We start from the raw sequence: 25,310 nt of genomic DNA, 5'->3' as shown, positions 1-25,310 counted from the left end.
TTAACGAAGGAGAGGTGTAGCATAATTCTTCTTCCAAATCGAGGTTAAAACAGCGCATAAAACAACATAAAAACAGTATGTGCACAGTGTGCATTTGAACTTGGTTCATCTGCATGCAAGGTGGTGATACTGGCCATTAGACCATGCAAGCATCTAAATATAGCTTAATTTTAACAATGTTTATTGATGGGACAGTGAAAAAAATATTCAAATATTCAACTCAAGTGAGTTGTCAAAATGCTGTCTTAAATGTGAAACTGTTTATTTCTGGCGGGTCATCCTGGTCACTCCTACATCCTGTTGATCGAGGTCTAAATTTCTCTTTTGGTGCCTAGGAAGAACTGGATGATGTCAGCATCAGTCTTGTATTTTTAGGTAGGCTTCATCAATTTTGATCCAGTGCTGAACAAAGTCAGATTAGTTAAAATGTCCATTTACTCCTTTAGTGCAACCTCTTCAGCATCCTCCTCCGTAAATCCCCTAAAGTCGCAATCCTATTCACAAAATAATCAGTCCTCTACCAGGACGTATTCGTTGTGAGATTAAATGTCTTTATTCACTTGTAAATACTAGTTTGACTTAAATCTGATTTTCGTTGTTGAGTGGCACTAAACTGCACAAATAGACGTTATTTGTACAATAGCACATGATGCAAATGAACACCAGTCTCTACTGGGCTGCACAGCAACAGATTACATAAAGGGACAGCAAGTTCAAAAGACATGCTGCTGCTAATCCTTTCTGTGATTTGTTGTGGTCCAGGTGTCAACATACATTGGTAGACAATAAGCTGGTCTTCTGAATAATCAGTGAGCTGTGTTTACCGAGATCAGGCCCCTGATCTGCTGAGGTGGCTTGAGTGCTAAAGGCAGATTCAACAGTCATGTGTACTTCAGCCATATATAATAGATGTTATGGACCAATGACACTTATGGCTTATTAGAGATGTAGGTAATTTCGGGTTTTGGACAGCCTGTTAGGAACACAATCTTACCTGGCCTGAATATAGTAGTGGCTAGTTAGAGTTAAACTGTGAATGTAAAAACACAAATCAGGTATAGTGGTTTTTGTTGCAAAGATTTTAGCTGATAGAAGTAAAAAATGAATTTACATTTTTTTAATTCATATTGTAATTTGAATTTTTTAAATTCTGTTTTGGGGTCCATAGATCTACAACATTATATCTGGAATTGCTTTTTAGCAAAGTGCATTATTGCGGGGGAAAGCTGTACATCATCATTAGCAGGTGTAACTTTGGAGTCCAATCTTCAAGATCAGGGTCATAGATCAAACAAACTCGGCATTGAGCAGGGGTGGAAATATTTTCAGAAAGCATGGTTGCATTTTGGAAAACCAGAGTGTAATATCCAGGGTTTCTATGGATCCTGGAATACTAGAAAAGCTTTGGAATTTAAAAAGTACAAGAAGGGCCTTGAAAAGTTGTGGAATTTTTTTAAAACATTGGAAAGTTTTGGAAAAGTCATGGAATTACTGACAATAGAGTTCCAAAAATTGATAACTACTAATTTCATAGAGTGCTGAGCACCGATTGAAGAAGAAAAACTCTTTGGAACGCGACACATTTACCATCAATAATGATTGACAATACAAGATATTGTTACATATATTATTCAAAAATGTAAATCCAATTTCATTGCACATGTAAAAAAAATTCATTTCATTTGCTAATCAGCGATATTAAAATGCATGATTTAATCAACTCCATAATCTTGTAAATATATGACTCATTAGTTTCTCTGTATGTACTTGGAGCAAAAACTGACAAAGGAACTTGAACATCAATATAAAAGAATTAGTTTCAATGTCCTAAAACGTTTTCTCACATGCTCACATTAGCTGAGCACAAGACTCAAACTCTAGCGCATGGAAGTGAGATGACAGTGATTGGTAATGGTGAGTGCCTTAGACCAGTTGGCCACCTTGGCCCCTCCCCTCAAACACTATACAATAATTATAGCAGAGTATTAAAGCTCACACTTTACTGATTTTCAGATGAAGCCACGGTATCAACATTGTGATTGTGAAGTCTCATTCTATACACAAATGCTGTTTTGGTAAATAATCCGCATATTACTGAAACAAGTCCAGTTGTCTTGAAACCACAGATAATTAGGTCCGATCTTTAACCCACTGTCACATTAGCTGCAGTTATCCATTCTTTTTTAATTGGCTTGACGATTTTGCAAGTTTCACTAATACAGTATACTGACTGTCTCCAATAACATCTTTTTCTATGATGTCCTCCATTACCTGTTTAGCATTCCAGTTATAGAAATGTGATTTTAATTCTTTGTACTCTTTATTCATTGTCAAGTTTAATGGTTTGAAGTGGTCAGTACATGAAGCAGGCAAAACAAGGAGTAATTCCATGACATTCAGTTTATTTAGATCTTCATTCTTTGGTAGATGCCACAGGTGGTCATGTGGTCTTTAGAGGTGACCTTTACTGATCACTGCCATCTCACCCGTGTCCACATGTGTTTGAGTCTCAGTCTCTGCCAGTGTGGATATGTGAGAAAGCTGACATTAGCTTCCCATGGGTCATTTGTTCTTACCAGGGATTTACCAGGTTCTTCTTCCTTCATTTATACTGCCCACCATATATAGCCTATCTTGCAGTGAAGTGGCGTGAAACTCAAAACAACAAAAACAACACTTTTTAATGGTGTTGGTTTCCTTTGATGTTGAGCTTTCGGATGAAAACAGGGTAAATTATTGATCTTGACAGGTGTTTTATTTGTGCTCATAGAGGTGTTAGTATTGTTTTAGTGTTGTTGGCTGCATAGGCTTCCATTAATGTTATTTACTTAGGTGAAAACAACAGTGTATGTATTGAGTTTCTCAGGTCTTGATTTACCATGTAATTAAATAACTACTGATATGCAAACATTGTCAGCTAAAATTACATTTTTAAGTACCCATGAAAATGACTTTTTCAAATACAAAACCATGAAAAAATTGAGCCACAGAAAAATAAATGATGCTACTGTCTATATATATATATATATATTTATGTATGTATATATATATATATATATATATATATATATATATATATATATATACACACACACACACACACACACACATCCATGGGGACTAAGACGACACCCTCATATGCAGATATCTTTATGGGCAGATTAGAAAGACAACTTCTCAACTTGTAAGCCATAAACCATACCAGTGGGTACATTTCGGAAATAAAATGGAATGACGGGATGGAAAAGCTAGACAAAATTATTATGCAGATCGATTGTTTCCATCATTTGATGAAATTCTATGCTGAAATTACTAACACAGACCATATATTTTTGGATACAAGAATAAAATTGTCAATAACACTTCAAAGAGACATTTTTTCTGAACTGACTGACAAACATCAATACCTTCTTCCATCCAGCTGCCACTCAAAGCAGTGCATCTGAAATATTCCTTACAGTTAGTCATTTAGAGTCAGGAGCATTTGCTGTCATGAGACAACTTTTGATAAGAGGTGCAGAGAACTGACCCAGCATCTGACAAAGCAGGGCTACAAACAAAGATATACAGTAATACCTCGAACATTCGCGAGGTTAGGTTCCAGAACCAGTCGTGTATCACAAGGAATCGCGAATGTTTGGTACGAGTCACTAAAAATGCTAATAAATGCTTATTTCTAGGGTTTAAACCCTAAATATGACCCAAATCATGATCCCAAAGCACTTTAATTTCATTTAAAAGTTAGCTTAATACATTACCCTTAAAAAGAGAAATAAATGGTTGACGTAATAATAGAGTACAGTATCGCCTAATGGGTATTTGCCACACTAGCGCATTTACAGTACGGTACATGTATACTAATATTACCCCTATACTAATTCATTGGCTGCCGTTTTCTTTTGCACTCACAGTAAGGCAAAACCAAGTAACGAATGGGACTGTAAACTTGATGACTGACGTTTTCTTTGTCATTGTCAGGAATGTAAACTAGGTAAACTTCATATGTCACAGAAGTCATATAACGAAGGTACAATTCAATAAAATAAAGAAAACATGTACGTAGAGGGTACTAATGACAATTTCGCGAATCCGTGAATTCGCGAATCCAGAAACGCGAATGCACGAGGTATTTGCTGTAACACTGAAAGCAATACTTAAATCCAAAGAAACAAGCTGTGCTGACCTCCTCAGATACAAGGGAAAAGAGAACATGGCATGAACACCCTTCACCCAGAGAACTCACAAGTAGGTTGCATCATTCACAAACAGTGGTTGATTATTGAATCATGTAAAATGCTTAAATTGATCTTTCCACACGAACCAGTAATTGCTTTTTGCAGACTTCAAAATTTGAGAGACGTGCTAGTCAGGGCAAACTTAGTCACTCTCAAATAAAAAAATAGATGGGAAATCAAAGCTTTGATGGAAGCAAGCAATGCGTGATATGCCAACACATGAAGGAAACAAACACATTTTCCAACACAGTCACAGGTGAAAAGCTTCATATTCAATTTAACATGCAGCACTGAAAATGTGATCTACCTCATAACATGCAAGGTATGCAGCTTCAAATAGAAAAATGCAGAAATCAAACATTAGAATGAATCTCTACAGATCAGACTGCCAACCAATAAAGAGGAAAGGAGCCCAGTGGCAGAACATTTCTCTTCTCCAGGTTATACATTCAGTGATGTAATCCTGATTAGGATTGCCTATAACCCAAATGGAGCACAGAAGATAGGAAATCCAAAGACACTTTTTGGATTCGCCAACTCGGTAAACTCAAACCCATTGGCTTAAATGAGGAAGAATAAGAAAGGGCCATTGTCAATGCATAATTAACAAGGAACTTACAGGTTACCAAAATCACATTTTCCAATCATTTATTTGCTTTCTCAAACACATGGTCATAACATTCATTTTCATGTAAAAATGTATTAAAAAACCCACATTTAACAATTTATTAAAAAAAACATTGATTATGCTGTTATATCCTACCATTTCAATGATGCAATAATGCTTTAGAACATAACTTACTTGCAAGTTTTAACAAACAGCTTTTCATCGAAATATTATATCCAGGATAAATATTATATCTGGGATTGAAAATGTTGTAGATGGTGCAAACATTTAATAGCTGACCTTCTAAAGCAAATGATAAAGCAGACAGTTTGGATCAGTTGTTATAGACATTTGTGTCATGCTAGCACTAAAAATTAACAAAACTCAACAAAGTTCAACATTTATTTTGTTTTTAAGTGTACTTGTTGAAAGTAAATGCAGTTATCACAAAGTCAGTACAGTTTTCCTAGAGTATGTACAGTTGCATATTTTTGATTGGTCTGGATAAGCCCATGAAATTCTTGCGGAGTATATGGATTTTTTTTTTGTTTTCACATGAGCATTTTGGTGGTCATTTTTCAACTCGAGTCATGAAAGGGAATTGTGGAAAAAAATGGTCTTGTCTGATATAATATGGCCAATTTAACCCCCCCCCCCCAGGGGATGACTGTGTATAACATATATAACATATCATCATGTGTATAATGGTGTAAACTTCGAAGATGAGAACAACAACAGCAAGTAAGACTAAGGGTATTGCTCAGTTGATAGCAGGTGTGTGTGGGATGGGGTGAAGGAGTGAGTGGTTTACCTGTAATATGGAATCCATGCAGTTAACAAGATTGGTTTAAATGTTAACTTACATAAGGAGATAAACTCACCTCTGTTCACAGAACTGACGGATCTTCATCCAGGAACTTCATCCAGCGGCAGCATATTTATGCTGTAAATATGTGATGCAATTCCTACACAGAGTGAAGTTTATTTATGTCTTCTGTTGTCTTCTGTTTAAAATCAAATAATGCAATATCCAATTATAAATACAGTAGTTATGGGAATTTCTGCTTCCTGTAATCCTCCTTTCAAATGAATGTCGCAACAGTGTAATTGCTAACTTCTGAAAGTGAAACTTTAGGATAAACATGGATAGTCTATTGAACTCTAACCAGTTCTGAATCAAACAATGTGATATCATCCATGTTGGGCATTCTGTGTTGACAAATGATTTTATCTGTGTAAAATGTTCTGTTTATTCAGAAGAATACTTGTTATTTGATTTATAATCTACCTTTAAACATTAATACTAGTTAGCCTCATTTGGGACTATTGTTTATGCACAGCAAATGAAAGGTACAGCAACTTAGAATGAATGAAATTATTTGTTCTTCTTTCTCTCTAAATAATTTTTGCAGAAATAAAAACTATGTGATTAAAAGAATCTCAAATCATGGGTACTGATTTAATATTACATTTATGAAAATAAATAGTGTGTAGCTTTTTCTTGTCAAGGCTCACAAAAGATGGACAGTATTCAGCTCGTTTTATAAATTCAGTATTAAATCATTACTCATTTGAGATCCTTTGTATACTGAAGGGAAAATAGTAAATGATGGTAATGTATGGGGGGTTAATAGTAAGGGACAACATGGTACTGAGGGATTTATACTGAGGGACAACATAGTACTGAGTGGTTTATAGTGAGGAACAGCATAGTACTGAGGAGTTAATAGTGAGGGACAGCATGGTACTGAGGGGTATATAGAATAGGACATCATGGTAATGAGGGGTTTATAGTGATGGACAGCATGATACTGAGGTTTTCTTAGTGAGGGACAGCATGGTACTGAGGGGTTTATAGTATGGGACAGAAATTATCCTCAGGGGTTTGTAATGAGTGAGAGCATTGTACTGAACATTTATATTGAGTGCTGTCATTATGCTGTGAGATTTATAGTGAAGGTCAATTGATATGGAGAGGGGTATGGCCAGGGACCACTAGTTTTAGATTCTAAAAATTTATGTTGACTATTTACAGGAAGCTGTCCAGGTTGATGGAGAGGTATTGTTTGGTTTGCTGAAAAAGACCAATCCTTCTATTTATAAACATTTGGTAAGTGACTTTCCTTGAAAAATTGTAATGTTTTAATCATGTAATTTTATTTTACTTCATTTGGTTAGGAACCAAGATTTGATAAACTGAACCAAAGTTTGAATTTGAATTTTAATTAGTCTTGATTCCAGTGTTCTGTCTTGCTGAATTTTCAGTCTGACTTAAAATTTATGAATCAGATGTCTTGAACCAAGGCCTCACTGTAAGACTTGTTTGTGGCCTAAAGAGGTAAATCCAGGCCCCAAAACTCCCATTTAGCAACCATAGTGTAAAATGGAAGATCATGGCCAGAATTGAAAGGGTGTCTTGTTTTTGTAACTTGGACATTTGATGTGCATGAGTTCCATTTTACATGTCAGAATAGAGACTGTGCTGTATTTGTATGGATGCCAATAAAATTTAAAGACTTGAAAATGCAGTGCTAAGAGTATTTTATTACAAGGTACATCAGTCGCTTCCCATTTTGTCATTTTCTGGCTTGGAGGGATTTTAATACCTCCTGCCCATGACATAATGTCCATTCTTGTTTACCAAACATAGTTTGTATTACAGTGAAACCCTGATATAACATGATGGTCAGGGTCCATAAACTGCCATGGGAAACCCTGATATAACATGATGCTCAGGGCCCACATACTGCCATGTATTACAGGGAAACCCTGATATAACACGATGGTCAGGGTCCACATACTGTCATGTACTACAGGGAAATGATATAACATGATGGTCAGGGTCCACATACTGCCATGTATTACAGGGAAACCCAGATATAACATGATGCTCAGGGCCCACATACTGTCATGTACTACAGGGAAACCTTGATATAACACGATGGTCAGGGTCCACATACTGTCATGTATTACAGGGAAATGATATAACATGATGGTCAGGGTCCACATACTGTCATGTACTACAGGGAAATGGTATAACATGATGCTCAGGGCCCACATACTGCCATGTATTACAGGGAAACCCTGATATAACACGATGGTCAGGGTCCACATACTGTCATGTACTACAGGGAAATGATATAACATGATGGTCAGGGTCCACATACTGTCATGTACTACAGGGAAATGATATAACATGATGGTCAGGGTCCACATACTGCCATGTATTACAGGGAAACCCAGATATAACATGATGCTCAGGGCCCACATACTGTCATGTACTACAGGGAAACCTTGATATAACACGATGGTCAGGGTCCACATACTGTCATGTATTACAGGGAAATGATATAACATGATGGTCAGGGTCCACATACTGTCATGTACTACAGGGAAATGATATAACATGATGGTCAGGGTCCACATACTGCCATGTATTACAGGGAAACCCAGATATAACATGATGCTCAGGGCCCACATACTGTCATGTACTACAGGGAAACCTTGATATAACATGATGGTCAGGGTCCACATACTGTCATGTATTACAGGGAAATGATATAACATGATGCTCAGGGCCCACATACTGTCATGTACTACAGGGAAATGATATAACATGATGGTCAGGGTCCACATACTGCCATGTATTACAGGGAAACCCGGATATGACATGATGGTCAGGGTCCACATACTGTCATGTACTACAGGGAAACCTTGATATAACACGATGGTCAGGGTCCACATGCTGCCATGTATTACAGGGAAACCCTGATATAACATTATGGTCAGGGTCCACATACTGCCATCATACTATGCAGCATATCGTGATATAGCACACAAAAAAGTCAGTTAATTGAAGAAAAGGGTGTCTACATATCCCTTAGGTTGCAATTTGAGTGTGAGAGTAGATTTATGTACAGGGAAACCCTGATATTACATAATGATCAGAGTCCACAAAGTGCAGTCTTGCTATGCAGCATATAATGCAATATCCAGATATCATGTAATATCCAATATCAATGTAGCATATCATGTAATATCCAATATCAGTGTAGCATATAATGTAATATCCAATATCAATGTAGCATATCATGTAATATCCAATATCAATGTAGCATATTATGTAATATCCAATACCAGTTTAGTATATTATGTAATATCCAATATCAATGTAGCATATCACATAATATCCAGTATCAATGTAGCATATCATGTAATATCCAATATCAGTGTAGCATATCATGTAATTTCCAATATCAGTGGAGCATATTATGTAATATACAATACCAGTGTAGTATATATCATGTAATATCCAATATCAGTGTAGCATATAATGTAATATCCAATATCAATGTATCATATCATGTAATATCCAATATCAATGTAGCATATTATGTAATATCCAATACCAGTGTAGTATATCATGTAATATCCAATATCAATGTAGTATATCATGTAATATCCAATATCAGTGTAGCATATCATGTAATACCCAATATCAGTGTAGCATATCATGTAATATCCAATATCAGTGTAGCATATCATGTAATATCCAATATCAGTGTAGCATAAAATGCAATATCCAATATCAATGTAGCATATTATGTAATATCCAATATCAATATAGTATATCATGTAATATCTGATATCAGTGTAGCATATTATGTAATATCCAATATCAATGTAGTATATCATGTAATTCCCAATATCAGTGTAGCATATCATGTAATATCCAATATCAGTGTAGCATATCATGTAATATCCAATATCAGTATAGCATAAAATGCAATATCCAATACCAATGTAGCATATTATGTAATATCCAATATCAATGTAGTATATCATGTAATATCCAATATCAATGTAGTATATCACATAATATCCAGTATCAGTGTAGCATATCATGTAATATCCAATATCAGTGTAGCATATCATGTAATATGCAATATCAGTGGAGCATGTTATGTAATATCCAATACCAGTGTAGCATATCATGTAATATCGAATATCAGTGTAGCATATAATGTAATATCCAATTTCAGTGTAGCATATCATGTAATAGTATCCAGTATCAGTGTAGCATACAATGCAATATTCAGTATGAATGAAGCATAAAATGCAATTTCCAGTATGAATGTAGCATATCATACATTATCCAATATCAGTGTAGCATATCATGTAATATGCAATATCAGTGTAGTATAATATTTAATATCCCATTTCAGTGTAGTATATCATGTAATAGTATCTGATATCAGTGTAAGATATGTAGTAGTGCAGTGAGTCAGTTTACTGAAGAAAGTTGTGTATTCATATCCCCATGACTCCACATATTGGTTGGGGGCCCCCGAGTGGCAGAATGGTTTAAAGCGCTCACCGTTCCGGATCACTGCCATCTCATCTCTGTCTGCGTGGGTTTGAGTCCAAAGCTTAGCTAGCGTGGGTACGTGGGAAAGCCTGCCAGTAGCTTCTCGTGGGTCGGTGGTTCTTCCCTGGGTTTTCCAGGGTTCTTTCTCCACCATTTATACTGGCCGCCATGTATAGCCTATGTTGTGCTGAAAAATGGCGTTAAACCCTAGAACAACAACAAGAACAACAACATAATGGTTGGCAGGGTGGGTCAAAGATAGGACTCTGAAAAACTATATGCTTCAATGGGACACAGTTACCATCTTAAGTCATTTTTTTTAAAATGAGAAATAGTGAAAACACAGTGACAGCCACATATATTGATTTTAGCAGAGAATTGGATACATACATGTACAACATGATGGTTCAATCTTTTGATACATGTACTCATAGACTGATCTCAGTACATCTATTACAGCAAATCCATAATAATTCCATTGAAAACACACACAAGAAAGCATACATTTATCCATTTCCTCAGTAATTGTGATGTATCTCTATTACAGTGAATCCATAATAATTCCATTGAAAACACACACAAGAAGGCATACATTTATCCATTTCCTCAGTAATTGTGATGTATCTCTATTACAGTGAATCCATAATAATTCCATTGAAAACACACACAAGAAGGCATACATTTATCCATTTCCTCAGTAATTGTGATGTATCTCTATTACAGTGAATCCATAATAATTCCATTGAAAACACACAAGAAAGCATACATTTAGCCATTTCCTCAGTAATTGTGATGTATCTCTATTACACTGAATCCATAATAATTCCATTGAAAACACATGCAAGAAAGCATACATTTAGCCATTTCCTCAGTAATTGTGATGTATCTCTATTACAGCAAATCCATAACAATTCGATTGAAAACACACACAAGAAAGCATACATTTAGCCATTTCCTCAGTAATTATGATGTATCTCTGTTACAGCAAATCCGTAATAATTCCATTGAAAACACACACAAAAAAGCATACATTTAGCCATGTCCGCAGTAATTGTGATGTATCTCTGTTACACTGAATCTATAATAATTCCATTGAAAACACATGCAAGAAAGCATACATTGAACCATTTCCTCAGTAATTGTGATGTATCTCTATTACAGCAAATCCATAACAATTCCATTGAAAACACACAAGAAAGCATACATTTAGCCATGTCCTCAGTAATTGTGATTTATCTCTATTACAGTGAATCCATAATAATTCCATTGAAAATACACACAAGAAAGCATACATTTAGCCATGTCCTCAGTAATTGTGATGTATCTCTATTACAGTAAATCCATAATAATTTCATTGAAAACACAAAAAAGCATACATTTAGCCATGTCCTCAGTAATTGTGATGTATCTCTATTACAGTGAATCCATAATAATTTCATTGAAAACACACAAGAAAGCATACATTTAGCCATGTCCTCAGTAATTGTGATTTATCTCTATTACAGTGAATCCATAATAATTCCATTGAAAACACACACAAGAAAGCATACATTTAGCCATTTCCTCAGTAATTGTGATGTATCTCTATTACAGTGAATCCATAATAATTCCATTGAAAATACACACAAGAAAGCATACATTTAGCCATGTCCTCAGTAATTGTGATGTATCTCTATTACAGTAAATCCATAATAATTTCATTGAAAACACAAAAAAGCATACATTTAGCCATGTCCTCAGTAATTGTGATGTATCTCTATTACAGTGAATCCATAATAATTTCATTGAAAACACACAAGAAAGCATACATTTAGCCATGTCCTCAGTAATTGTGATTTATCTCTATTACAGTGAATCCATAATAATTCCATTGAAAACACACACAAGAAAGCATACATTTAGCCATTTCCTCAGTAATTGTGATGTATCTCTATTACAGTGAATCCATAATAATTCCACTGAAAACACACGCAAGAAAGCATACATTTATCCATTTCCTCAGTAATTGTGATGTATCTCTATTACAGCAAATCCATAATAATTCCATTGAAAACACACAAGAAAGCATACATTTAGCCATTTCCTCAGTAATTGTGATGTCTCTATTACAGTTAATCCATAATAATTCCATTGAAAACACACACAAGAAAGCATACATTTAGCCATTTCCTCAGTAATTGTGATGTATCTCTATTACAGCAAATCCATAATAATTCCATTGAAAACACACAAGAAAGCATACATTTATCCATTTCCTCAGTAATTGTGATGTATCTCTATTACAGTGAATCCATAATAATTACATTGAAAACACACACAAGAAAGCATACATTTATCCATTTCCTCAGTAATTGTGATGTATTTCTATTACACTGAATCCATAATAATTCCATTGAAAACACACACAGGAAAGCATACATTTATCCATTTCCTCAGCAATTGTGATGTATCTCTATTACAGTGAATCCATAATAATTCCATTGAAAACACACATAAGAAAGCATACATTTATCCATTTCCTCAGTAATTATGATGTATCTCTATTACACTGAATCCATAATAATTCCATTGAAAACACACACAAGAAAGCATACATTTATCCATTTCCTCAGTAATTGTGATGTATCTCTATTACAGCAAATCCATAATAATTCCATTGAAAACACACAAGAAAGCATACATTTAGCCATTTCCTCAGTAATTGTGATGTCTCTATTACAGTTAATCCATAATAATTCCATTGAAAACACACACAAGAAAGCATACATTTAGCCATTTCCTCAGTAATTGTGATGTATCTCTATTACAGCAAATCCATAATAATTCCATTGAAAACACACACAAGAAAGCATACATTTAGCCATTTCCTCAGTAATTGTGATGTATCTCTATTACAGTGAATCCATAATAATTCCATTGAAAACACACACAAGAAAGCATACATTTATCCATTTCCTCAGTAATTGTGATGTATCTCTATTACAGTGAATCCATAATAATTCCATTGAAAACACACAAGAAAGCGTACATTTAGCCATTTCCTCAGTAATTGTGATGTCTCTATTACAGTTAATCCATAATAATTCCATTGAAAACACACACAAGAAAGCATACATTTAGTCATTTCCTCAGTAATTGTGATGTATCTCTATTACAGCAAATCCATAATAATTCCATTGAAAACACACAAGAAAACATACATTTATCCATTTCCTCAGTAATTGTGATGTCTCTCTGTTACAGTGAATCCATAAGAATTCCATTGAAAACACACACAAGAAACCATTTCCTCAGTAATTGTGATGTATCTCTATTACAGCAAATCCATAATAATTCCATTGAAAACACACAAGAAAGCATACATTTAGCCATTTCCTCAGTAATTGTGATGTCTCTATTACAGTTAATCCATAATAATTCCATTGAAAACACACACAAGAAAGCATACATTTAGCCATTTCCTCAGTAATTGTGATGTATTTCTATTATAGCGAATCCATAATAATTCCATTGAAAACACACATAAGAAAGCATACATTTATCCATTTCCTCAGTAATTGTGATGTATTTCTATTACATTGAATCCATAACAATTCCATTGAAAACACACACAAAAAAGCATACATTTATCCATTTCCTCAGTAATTGTGATGTATCTCTATTACAGTGAATCTATAATAATTCCATTGAAAACACACAAGAAAGCATACATTTAGCCATTTCCTCAGTAATTGTGATGTCTCTATTACAGTTAATCCATAATAATTCCATTGAAAACACACACAAGAAAGCATACATTTAGCCATTTCCTCAGTAATTGTGATGTCTCTCTATTACAGTGAATCCATAATAATTCCATTGAAAACACACACAAGAAAGCATACATTTATCCATTTCCTCAGTAATTGTGATGTATCTCTATTACAGTGAATCCATAATAATTCCATTGAAAACACATTAAAAAAAGCATACATTTATCCATTTTCTCAGTAATTGTGATGTATTTCTATTATAGCGAATCCATAACAATTCCATTGAAAACACACATAAGAAAGCATACATTTAGCCATTTCCTCAGTAATTGTGATGTATCTCTATTACAGGAAATCCGTAATAATTCCATTGAAAACACATAAAAAAAAGCATACGTTTATCCAATTTCTCAGTAATTGTGATGTATTTCTATTATAGCGAATCCATAACAATTCCATTGAAAACACACATAAGAAAGCATACATTTAGCCATTTCCTCAGTAATTGTGATGTATCTCTATTACAGCAAATCCATAACAATTCCATTGAAAACACACACAAAAAAGCATACATTTATCCATTTCCTCAGTAATTGTGATGTATCTCTATTACAGTGAATCCATAATAATTCCATTGAAAACACATAAAAAAAGCATACATTTATCCATTTTCTCAGTAATTGTGATGTATTTCTATTACAGCGAATCCATAATAATTCCATTGAAAACACACGCATGAAAGCATACATTTAGCCATTTCCTCAGTAATTGTGTTGTATCTCTATTACAGTGAATCCATAATAATCCCATTGAAAACACACGCAAGAAAGCATACATTGAACCATTTCCTCAGTAATTGTGATGTATCTCTATTACAGCGAATCCATAATACAGTGAATCCATAATAATTCCATTGAAAACACACAAGAAAGCATTTCCTCAGTAATTGTGATGTATCTCTATTACAGTGAATCCATAATAATTCCATTGAAAACACACAAGAAAGCATACATTTAGCCATGTCCTCAGTAATTGTGATGTATCTCTATTACAGCAAATCCATAATAATTCCATTGAAAACACACAAGAAAGCATACATTTAGCCATTTCCTCAGTAATTGTGATGTATCTCTATTGCGTTGAATCCATAATAATTCCATTGAAAACACTTAAAAAGAAGCATACATTTATCCATTTTCTCAGTAATTGTGATGTATCTCTATTACAGCAAATCCATAATAATTCCATTGAAAACACACACAAAAAAGCATACATTTAGCCATTTCCTCAGTAATTGTGATGTATTTCTATTACAGTGAATCCATAATAATCCCATTGAAAACACACGCAAGAAAGCATACATTGAACCATTTCCTCAGTAATTGTGATGTATCTCTATTACAGCGAATCCATAATAATTCCATTGAAAACACACATAAGAAAGCATACATTTAGCCATTTCCTCAGTAATTGTGATGTATCTCTGTTACAGTGAATCCATAATAATTCCATTGAAAACACACACAAGAAGGCATACATTTATCCATTTCCTCAGTAATTGTGATGTATCTCTATTACAGCAAATCCATAACAATTCCGTTGAAAACACACGCAAGAAAGCATACATTGAACCATTTCCTCAGTAATTGTGATGTATCTCTATTACAGCAAATCCATAACAATTCCGTTGAAAACACACACAAGAAAGCATACATTGAACCATTTCCTCAGTAATCGTGATGTATCTCTATTGAATCCATAATAATTCCATTGAAAACACACAAGAAAGCATACATTTATCCATTTCCTCAGTAATTGTGATGTATCTCTATTACAGTGAATCCATAATAATTTCATTGAAAACACAAAAAAGCATACATTTATCCATTTCCTCAGTAATTATGATGTATCTTAATTCACTGAAAAAATTAAAATACCATACAAGACACAGAACTTCTACAGTCCAGTATGTATGTCCTTTTACATTTCAAGATCATTAATCGGTGTCTTTGTAAAGTTCAAACTGCAAGAAATTTCTCTTTGTTATGCCATACAAATCTTTATACACTCACTTTTAACACTTTGACAGTTATTTCAGCAAGCACAGTATAAACAATTATTAACAAACAAGTTTTTATAGGGAATGGGCGATGTGATTCACCGGTTGACTGATTGTGTAATGATTATCTAACAACATGGCCATTCTATGTGTGCATAATAGTGGCTTTTGTATTTTGGTTTTTACAGCAGTACCTGATAATTAAACAACTTTTAGCTGTGAGATTGACTTTGATGTTTGTAAAATGATTGATTTACAAATTCCGGTGTGAAGCTGCTTTGACCACCACATTTTTTGGATATTGGTTGTGTATGTCTGTTGATGGGCAAATATCTGTTGGCTATTTCTTGACATGGATTAAGCATAGATTGCACACAAAATGCATTGAAGATAAACACAGTTTGCCTTTGTGTTTGATGGTTTAATAATAATTAGATTTAAAAAGTAAGCTAAGATTGAGTGCAGCAATTGTCCATTGATTCAATTGAAATGAACATGCACAGATAGAAACATAAAGCAGTTTTATTCATATAAATAAAGAAGCAGTGATAAGACAGTTTATCTTGAAGAATATATCTTGCCAAATTATTAAGTCAAATTATTTATTTTGGTGTTAATACTTTATAACAGTTTGTGAAGTTGGTGAAATTGTTGTAAAAAATTAGGGAGCTATGTAACTGTCACTTTATATTCAGATTGTAGTATAATGAAGCATGTTATAGTTCGGCTTCATTGTTCTCATATTAGCTACAAACTATCTTGGCTTACAAGGATTAGTAACAAAGTAGAGAGCGAATGGGCTATCAGGTCACGTTTTTTTGTATCAAGGGAGGTAACCCAAAGTCAAGTGATTCTTGGTCCTGATAGTAGTACCTCCCTTGATGTTCCCACTTTTTAGTTTCTCTTGAAGCAACACAGTAAAACCTGTTATGAGATACTGCCCCTTCTGCCAGCCAAAAGCAGTCTCTCAATACAGGTGGTCTCTCATAAGAGGTGTGTGAAAATGGACTGGTTTCCAGGGTTAATGGTTAGCATTGCCAAAGAAGAAAAAATACCAACTCACTGTACATGTATCATATCCGTTATTCATAAACCTTGTTAAATATTGCATGCATTCCTCTCAAAATAACTTTTTATAATACAGATATACATTTTCAAGCAACATGAATCAAATTTATATTTGAACATCACATGAAATATGTACATGTATTAGTACATGTACATGTATATGATTTGTAAATTAAACAAAGATAATAGTTATTATATTCATAAGGTAACTTCAAATGGCCATACATTTTAGAGTTGTTTCAAATGTAACAAAAAATGCACAGTTAGCTATGATGTATATACCTTATTCTATGCACTTAATCACTTTTCTTTAAGAAATCCATTATATGTCTTTGTTGACATTTTTTACTCAGCTGTTTGGTCTGAACATGTATCTCCATTTCTAAGCAAAGAAGCAAAAGTTTGGGATTGCCATGTTGTAAAGCATATTCTTTAATCTCCTTTAAATGTTCTATGACTGTAGAATGTGAAATAATATGAGGCAAAATTTCACCCACAGATGACTCATTGTCACTATCATTGTCCGCAGTTGGAGAAGTACCCAATTTACCAGGCTGCTATTTTGCAAGCAGTGTCCTCTTTTTCACTTCTTTCAGTTAGATTCATTCTTTCTACCAGTGTTAGAATTTTTCTTTTTTTCATTGGAGGTTCTGCCATTGTTATTAGTAACAGACATAATTAACTCGAGCAGCAGGGGGGGCGAATCGGACATTTTGTCCAATCGTTATTTTGCTTAATTATTACTTTCTGCAACTCAACGATCTAGTGTCGTCAGCGCCTGGTAAAAAAAAAACGACGTCGTCGTTGGGGGATCGTCCAATCGTCATTTGGTTTAATTAACACCTTCTGCGCGTCGATCCCCAGCGTCGTCAGCGTCCGGTAAGCACGTCGACGACCGCGTCGATGTCATTGCCCCCCCCTGCTGCTAAGTGGTTATTTACAATGAAAATTATTTACAATTTAACCGAATATTTGGTCAAGTCCGATACGATATCGTGTCCGAGGATCATGTAAATTTATCGTTACGAATCCATGTGGGGTCGACTGAGCATGACTAAAAAAGTTTCGAAAAACATTAAAGTCCATGTCACCGCCGCACCATGTCTGCCAAATATTTCGTAGCGTGTGTGTATCAACGCCGTTGAACACAGCAAGAATATTACAGTTGTCTCTAATTACTTTTGGAATCTGAGTGTATCGTTGAGTGACATATATCACGTCAGTGTTTTTATGCCTGCCTCTGGAAAATATCCTAGCTGGGTTTTTTTGATTGTCTAACATGACATCATCGTACACGACTAGATTGTTAACGTCGCCATCAATATCATCAATACCCGGTGCATCATTGATATCCGTAATAAACTCAATAACATTTTTTTTAGCGATCGCTGATGCATTCTCGTTGAAATCTTTCAACACCTCGTAGCATCGTTGATCATCTACGCTAGGAGCAACCAAATACAACTTATCCCACTTCATCCATCTCATTATTAAATTGAGTAACAATTGCGTCTTGCCGGATCCAGATGGTCCGATGATAATCATCCGGATCGAGTTTGGTAACGCTGCAACATGCTTAACTGGTTCTCTTGTTTTAGTCGCCGAAAAATCAATTATATTCATATCTCTATACATAAATTATGGATCTATATTGTGTGAAGTGTAGAGTACGTACTGGCACAAATGATATGACAACCGCTACAACAAGAAATAACAGATCGGCCCTTACTGGCAAGTGTGTACAATGCGGTACAAAGAAATTTAGATTTATTTCTATTAGACCCGGAGATGTTTTAAAAAAAAGCGAGGAGGTGACATCGCAGCCAAATTGGCAAAACTCCCCGGAACACCGTGGGCAAAGTATCCAGGAGAAAAACACCTCCCAGGATATAACTACTGTGGCCCCGGAACACGATTAGATATTAGACTCGATGATCAAAATCAGCCCAAACCCGGTGAGTATCCAATAAACGCTATCGATAAGGCGTGTCATGCTCATGATGTTGCTTACAAAAGTAGCGATCTGCAACAGCGTCATATCGCGGATGTAAAATTAATTCACGCATTAAATGCTATTCCTGATAAATCCGTCAAAGAAAAATTGGCCTCATGGTTGGTAAAATCGGCTATGAAAGGTAAATTAATGATTGGAAGCGGAGCTTCTGGCGCTGGTAATTGAAAACGATAGCGTTTATAATAACAACATGGAATCCATCTATTATTCTCCGAGAGGATACTGGAAGGGGAAGGCCGCAATTGGTAAGCTTGCAAGCGCTGCAAAGGTAACAAAGACCACTGCGGCTAATTGGTTATCCAAACAGGCTATATGGCAAATCTATCTACCACCGCCTAAACAAATCAACTTCTCGCGCTTTGATGTCAGCGTACCTAATGAAGTTCATCAGGCTGATATACTATTTTTGCCGCATGACAACGGTTACAAATACGCGCTAACCGTAGTTGATGTTGCGAGTCGATACAAACAAGCGGAGCCGTTAAAAACAAAGTCGGCAACTGAAGTAGCCGCTGCGTTTGAAAGAATTTATCGAAGAGGCCCTCTGCGCTGGCCAAATCTATTACAAGTTGATCCCGGTAGTGAATTTCGCGGCGCTGTTTTATCAACGCTGAAACATCATAGCGTCGCGATACGACGAGGTCATACTGCGCTACATCGTGATCAGGCAATTGTTGAACGATTCAATCGGACTCTCGCTGAACGGTTATTTGGATATCAATACGCAAAGGAATTCATCCAAGAAAAACGATCTCGTGAATGGGTTAAAAGGTTGCCAGGTGTAATTGCAGCGTTAAATAACGAGATTACCCGAGCAATCAACATGAAGCCCAGCGACGCGATTAAATACGAGTATATACCCGGAAAATCAAAAATAAATAGCGTTTCCAAGCCGATTCTTGGCGATGTCACTGTTAGATATCTATATGAACCAGGAGAGCTTGAAGGCGGTAAAAAAAGAGCTACTGATCCTATTTGGAGTGTTACCACACATAACATATCAACGATAACACGATCAACTGGTAGACCACCGATCTATAGATTGGATTCAACTGCTCCTCAGCGCGGATTTACACGCGAGCAACTACAAGTGATACCTAACGATACTCAATTGCCCCCACGTGGTCTTAACTAGCGCCGTTGCGTCTATTGCACTCAAGACAGGTCAACCTCACATTGTTTTTGACATGACCGAGACTGTTATCGATCCTATCAACGGTAAATTGGCGAGTGTCTTTATCCGAATAACACCAACTCATTATACAATTGCAACTCGCGCAGTGATTATTCTGTTGTTGTCGTAGCGAGATTATTAATTCGGCATCAATATCAAAACGCCGCTGTTTTTTTTTATCCTGTTGGCGGTAACCCGAGAGTTCTCTATCAATGACGCTTGCATCGATGGTGACTTTGTCGCCGGCTTCGTCGGTGGCTTCGTCAATAACAATTCTTCGAAGCTGATTTATCCTTCGTACTCTGGACACTGCAAGATAGACTAGATTCGACCATTCGATGCGATTATCAACTATCCAAACAATTGTGTCCGTGATGGTTAGTCCCTGCGAGGAATGTATTGTTGTTGCGTATCCTAGCGTCCACGGGGATTTATCAGCACGTAGCGCGTCCTCGACGACGCTGATATCAACGAGCACGATATCATTCAGCACGAGAATTTGTTTTTCTGTCCGGCCTGGAATTTCAACTTCAATGTTCTGCCGCCGTGTGTCCGCGGGTCTATAACATAACGGCACTGGACGCGTTGGAAACTTTTCCTTATGCAACGTAAACAACTTCCGCTGAAGTGTGTCTCTGACTATCTTTCTACTCGCTACAATCAAATCGTTTGGTCTCCATGTTTCCCAGAATTCATTCAACGGCGTTTCCGGAATTACCTCGCGGATTATTTCACACTGAACTCTATCCGGCTGTAATCTGATTAGTTTTTTAACCTCGCGCAGTTGTTCATCAAGTGCTCGGTAATCAGTATCGGTTTCTTCATAATAGTCCACAAAACCCCTTAACCAATCATGTGGACCCTCGCCGACAAATGGTGGTGGTTGGCCATGATCCCCACACATGATTACCGCTGTATTCGCGCGCAGCAACCACTCAAGAAACATTTGTAAAGTATCTAACGAAACAGTACATATCTCATCCCAGATGATAATGTCGGGAATAAATTTTTCACCCATTCGATCAGGAGTCCACTCACCGCCGCTGTATCGAAAAAAGCTGTGATAAGTAACGGCGTCAACATTTCGTTGTTTTATCTCTCGCGCTAGTCTATGGGTCGGTGTAAGCACGATTATACTTGCCCGCGTTCGAAATAATTCAATTGCCCGAGTCGTCTTTCCTGACCCGCCACAGCCGCTTAAATAAACCGTCTTGTGTCTACAAATTGGATCAGAACACGATGGTGCATTAGACCATTCTGACAATTTATCACCGCGTAAGTAGTTGTTCTCAACGGTGACATCTGCTGACGGGGAATAATCGCGTCGTATTTCATTTTTAATTCTCCATGTACCCCAACTCTCGTCCGGACTAGTAAACTCGGCTACGTTTTCCTTATACGCTACGTCAACATAAAACGAATCAACGGCTACTCTAACCGCGGTGTCGGGAAATCTATTTATCATCGAGAATAAATTGATAGCGGCATAACCCAGCATAGACGCCCTCAAATGTGGATACGCCGGGCTGTCTCCATCGCTGTAGGTAACAACTGTACCCAACCTCGTTCCATTGGACAAGAAAGCTGTTTTGCAGTTCACGTATCTATTTTTTGCCACTGCGTCCTTGATTACGAAATCATATTCTGCGTCATCTATAATCAGCCGTGAGCAATATCGTTTGTAGTCGTGGTTTTTTCCACCTTGTGTGAACTTACCAATTATTCTTCTACCGAGATCTTTTGCCTCGCGGTTTCGTTGGTTGAATATCCTCCTGGACCATTCGATGATATATTCCTCGTCGGCATCAATGTTTTTTCTGGACTCGTCAATTATGCTATCTAGACGCTCCGGTTCTGGTAACCAGACTTCAGTCTGCGCCCGGTATGATATAATCGCGTCACTGACAATCAACGAAACTAGCATGCTACAATCAATCATATACCGTAGCAGCGCTATTGGCAGCCACTTCTTTTCATTCATGTGTCTACCGATCCAAATATAGCAACAGCGATGGAGTCCTGCCGCGAATTCAAATGATACTATGCGAGCGAATCCGGTTAAATCAAAATCAGGCAGTGGTCCATTAATAGCAACACGAGTCATTTCATGACTGGGGTGTCCAAATCGTTTGAAATACTCAGCGGCGGATCCATACCCGAGAAAACTCGCTGGATAACAGGCAACCATATCAACCGAGATCATAGCGTCGCGGTTGTATTCAGTGTTCCATAGTCCACCGTGATAGTATTCCAAACAACTGGATTGTACATCCGGCAGAAATTCCTTGCGCGTTGGTCTCCACGCATTTTTCCTTCCTGCAACATGAGCTACAACCGATGGAATCGTAAAACAATTTGTTAGCAGTTGTTCATCATGCTCCTCAAATTCTATGGCGGTTTTTTTCATCCTGTTGTGAAATGCTTCAGTGCGATATAATTCGCCGTTTGGTCTTACAAACTGATCAAAGGTATCCGCATCGTTTTCAGCGCTGCGAAGTAACCACACTGATACAGGGTCGTTTTTACACAAGTAGGCAATAGCATCAAATAGTTTCCTCTCCGCGAGAAAACCATCCCGGGAGAATTCTTCTCCTAAAAATTCTTCGGGTATATACTTTACTGTTCTATCCCGTGGAAATATTGTGATCGCGGGCGTCCATGCGTGTTCGTTATGATCAATAATTTTGATTGGGGCTCCCTTCGATTTATACTTCGATTCGTATAATACTTCACCGGTTATCGTTGTAACGGTTATTGGAAATCTCAGCGATGTTTCTAATCTCGCTATGTCGCTGATGGTTGCTCCACGCTCTTTTACGGTTAGTTCCCACTGGTTGATTTTGCTACGTCGTAAATCAGTCAATTTGTTTCCTCGACATGCATTTGTAAAATGCTCTATTATTCGTTCTGCTACACAATTTATCCCCGTTGACTGTCTCATTGGTTTCAGTTTTCCGATATCAGGTTTCTTATTTAACGGGTATATTCCATAAACAACTGCTGTTTCAGGATACGCTCGTTCATAGTATGGTCTGTCAATTCCGGTTAACAACCCCGGCTTGGAGTCGCGGCTGACAGTGACTGTTTTCTTGTCGCTGAAAACTGGTTCAAATTTATCACGTATGATCCAATCGCCTGATTCCACCCGGACAATGAATTTTACTCTGAAGAAATACCTTTTACCGTCAAGTTGTGATATTATCATTGCTGCGCGGTTGTCGTTCATGGTAGCATCAACAACACCATCAATTCGAAATGTTGACCAACTATGAGATGCACCATCACGTTTGAATTCATTGATACAATCGCGTATTTTATTCAACAGGGTTTTATCGTTTATTAACGCTTTTGGTGTGTCCTTGAGGACTCTATCGAGATTGAACTTAATATTTTTCCAGGGCTTAATTACTGCTAATCTCTCAAACTCATCCATATAATTAAAACAAGTATTTAAATAAAAGAATATAGTATAATGAATAAATGCAAATGGTTGATGATTGGGTCGACAACCCCGTGCAATAAATCATGCAGAGGTGAATTCTGCGGGTATCATTTACAAAGCGTTCGTAATGGTTCTCTTGGCCCCCTCCCGTGCTTGGTTTGCCACGTCGGTGTAAGAGGAAAATCGCAGTTGTGTATTAATTGTGGCGGAAAGCGATACAGGGAACTAAAACGCTATTACGATAAACGAATAAAAAACGCCGTCATTGACCCCACCGCCGACTTCGTCATCAAAACCCCCCAAGACTACATTGAAAGGTTTATAATTAAACCAAATAATGAATTAGACAAGTAGTATTATTATACAAATGGACCAAGAATTTCAGCCGCATCCCGTGCTCATTAATTACGAGGCATCTCGCGACGGTATTGTTAGAAATTGTAGACTGAAGAAGCCGGTTGGATGGAAAAATAATCACGGATACTTGATGTTTGGTGCCGGAAAGAAGAAGTATTATGTTCATAGGGTGGTATTTGAAGCATTCAACGGATTAATCGAGGACGGTCTCGTTATTGATCATATTGATGGATGTCCTCAAAATAACAGACTGTGTAATCTGCAAGCCATCTCTCAGAGTGAAAATAGTAAAAAAGGCCAAACTGGTAAATGCTCAAAAAAAGCAAAAAGCGTAAAATCATTTGATACAACAACTCACGAGGAAAAAATATTTCAGTCGATGAATGAGGCAGGAAAATATTTCGATATTTGTAGAGCTTCAATACAATTTGTTGCAGAACGAGTATATCAAACAGCGATCTCAAAAAAGACGGGTCACAGAATTCGATTTTCATATATAACATCAAAGGGAGATAACTCGTTTTGTGATAGCGTCGCATGACAAGAGTTACGTCCCTTGAAGTCCAATTAATGTTGCGATTAATTAATCATTTTACGATGAAAACTAATGAAATACACGCTGTTATCTAACAGCTGTATTCTTTTTTTTAATGTTTTATTTGAGTATTTGGTTTCATTTAAATGCCGTGAAACACCATTAATAAGTATTTAAGGATTTAACGATTCAAGGGAATTCAAATTAACACACACCTTGTGACTGACGCCGCTGTATTAGTCACTTTATATATAAGATGACTCGTTATAAGCCTGGGGCTTTCGAAAGCCAATTCAACTAATCAAAACTAACCCACGCTCTTGACCCGGGCGTGTGGTTGTCTTTTGTTCACAATCATGCAACCGGGTTAATTTAATTGGGTTGCTTTTGATTGGTTGAATTGGCCGTAGAGTTCCGCCCCGCCGTTTTATGTTTGTGCTGTCCCATCATCCATCAATCATTTCATTGTAAATATATTCATCCTTAATTAAGTACATGTAGTGATGTCCCCCCAAGCATATCTTCTGGGCGGTCTACGATGACGTTTGTCACCCTAGGCCTCCCTCCCGGAGATGTATGCTTTGGGGTTCCAAGATGTGAATGTCCTTAATTAAGTATATGTATATGCCTGTAATCTGCCACAACACTCGAGTGGAGATTTACGGCATTGTACTGTCCATGTATGCCTGTAATCTGCCA

General features: G+C 36.6%; 1 protein-coding gene across 1 annotated transcript in view; it reads left to right on the top strand.

Annotated features, from left to right (window-relative positions):
• The window catches only part of LOC149775325 (TBC1 domain family member 10A-like), a 123,383-nt gene that overhangs the window by 56,494 nt on the left and 41,579 nt on the right, over positions 1-25,310 (top strand). Inside the window, exon 6 of the mRNA XM_089944037.1 lies at positions 6,878-6,952. Within this exon, the coding sequence (XP_089800163.1) occupies positions 6,878-6,952 (75 nt within the window). The remainder of the gene's footprint in view (positions 1-6,877; positions 6,953-25,310) is intronic.

This window comes from Sinohyriopsis cumingii, chromosome 19 (genome assembly GCF_028554795.1).
Source record: "Sinohyriopsis cumingii isolate HCF-2022 chromosome 19, ASM2855479v2, whole genome shotgun sequence".
NCBI lineage: Eukaryota > Metazoa > Mollusca > Bivalvia > Unionida > Unionidae > Sinohyriopsis > Sinohyriopsis cumingii.
This window is presented reverse-complemented; position numbering and strand designations above follow the sequence as displayed.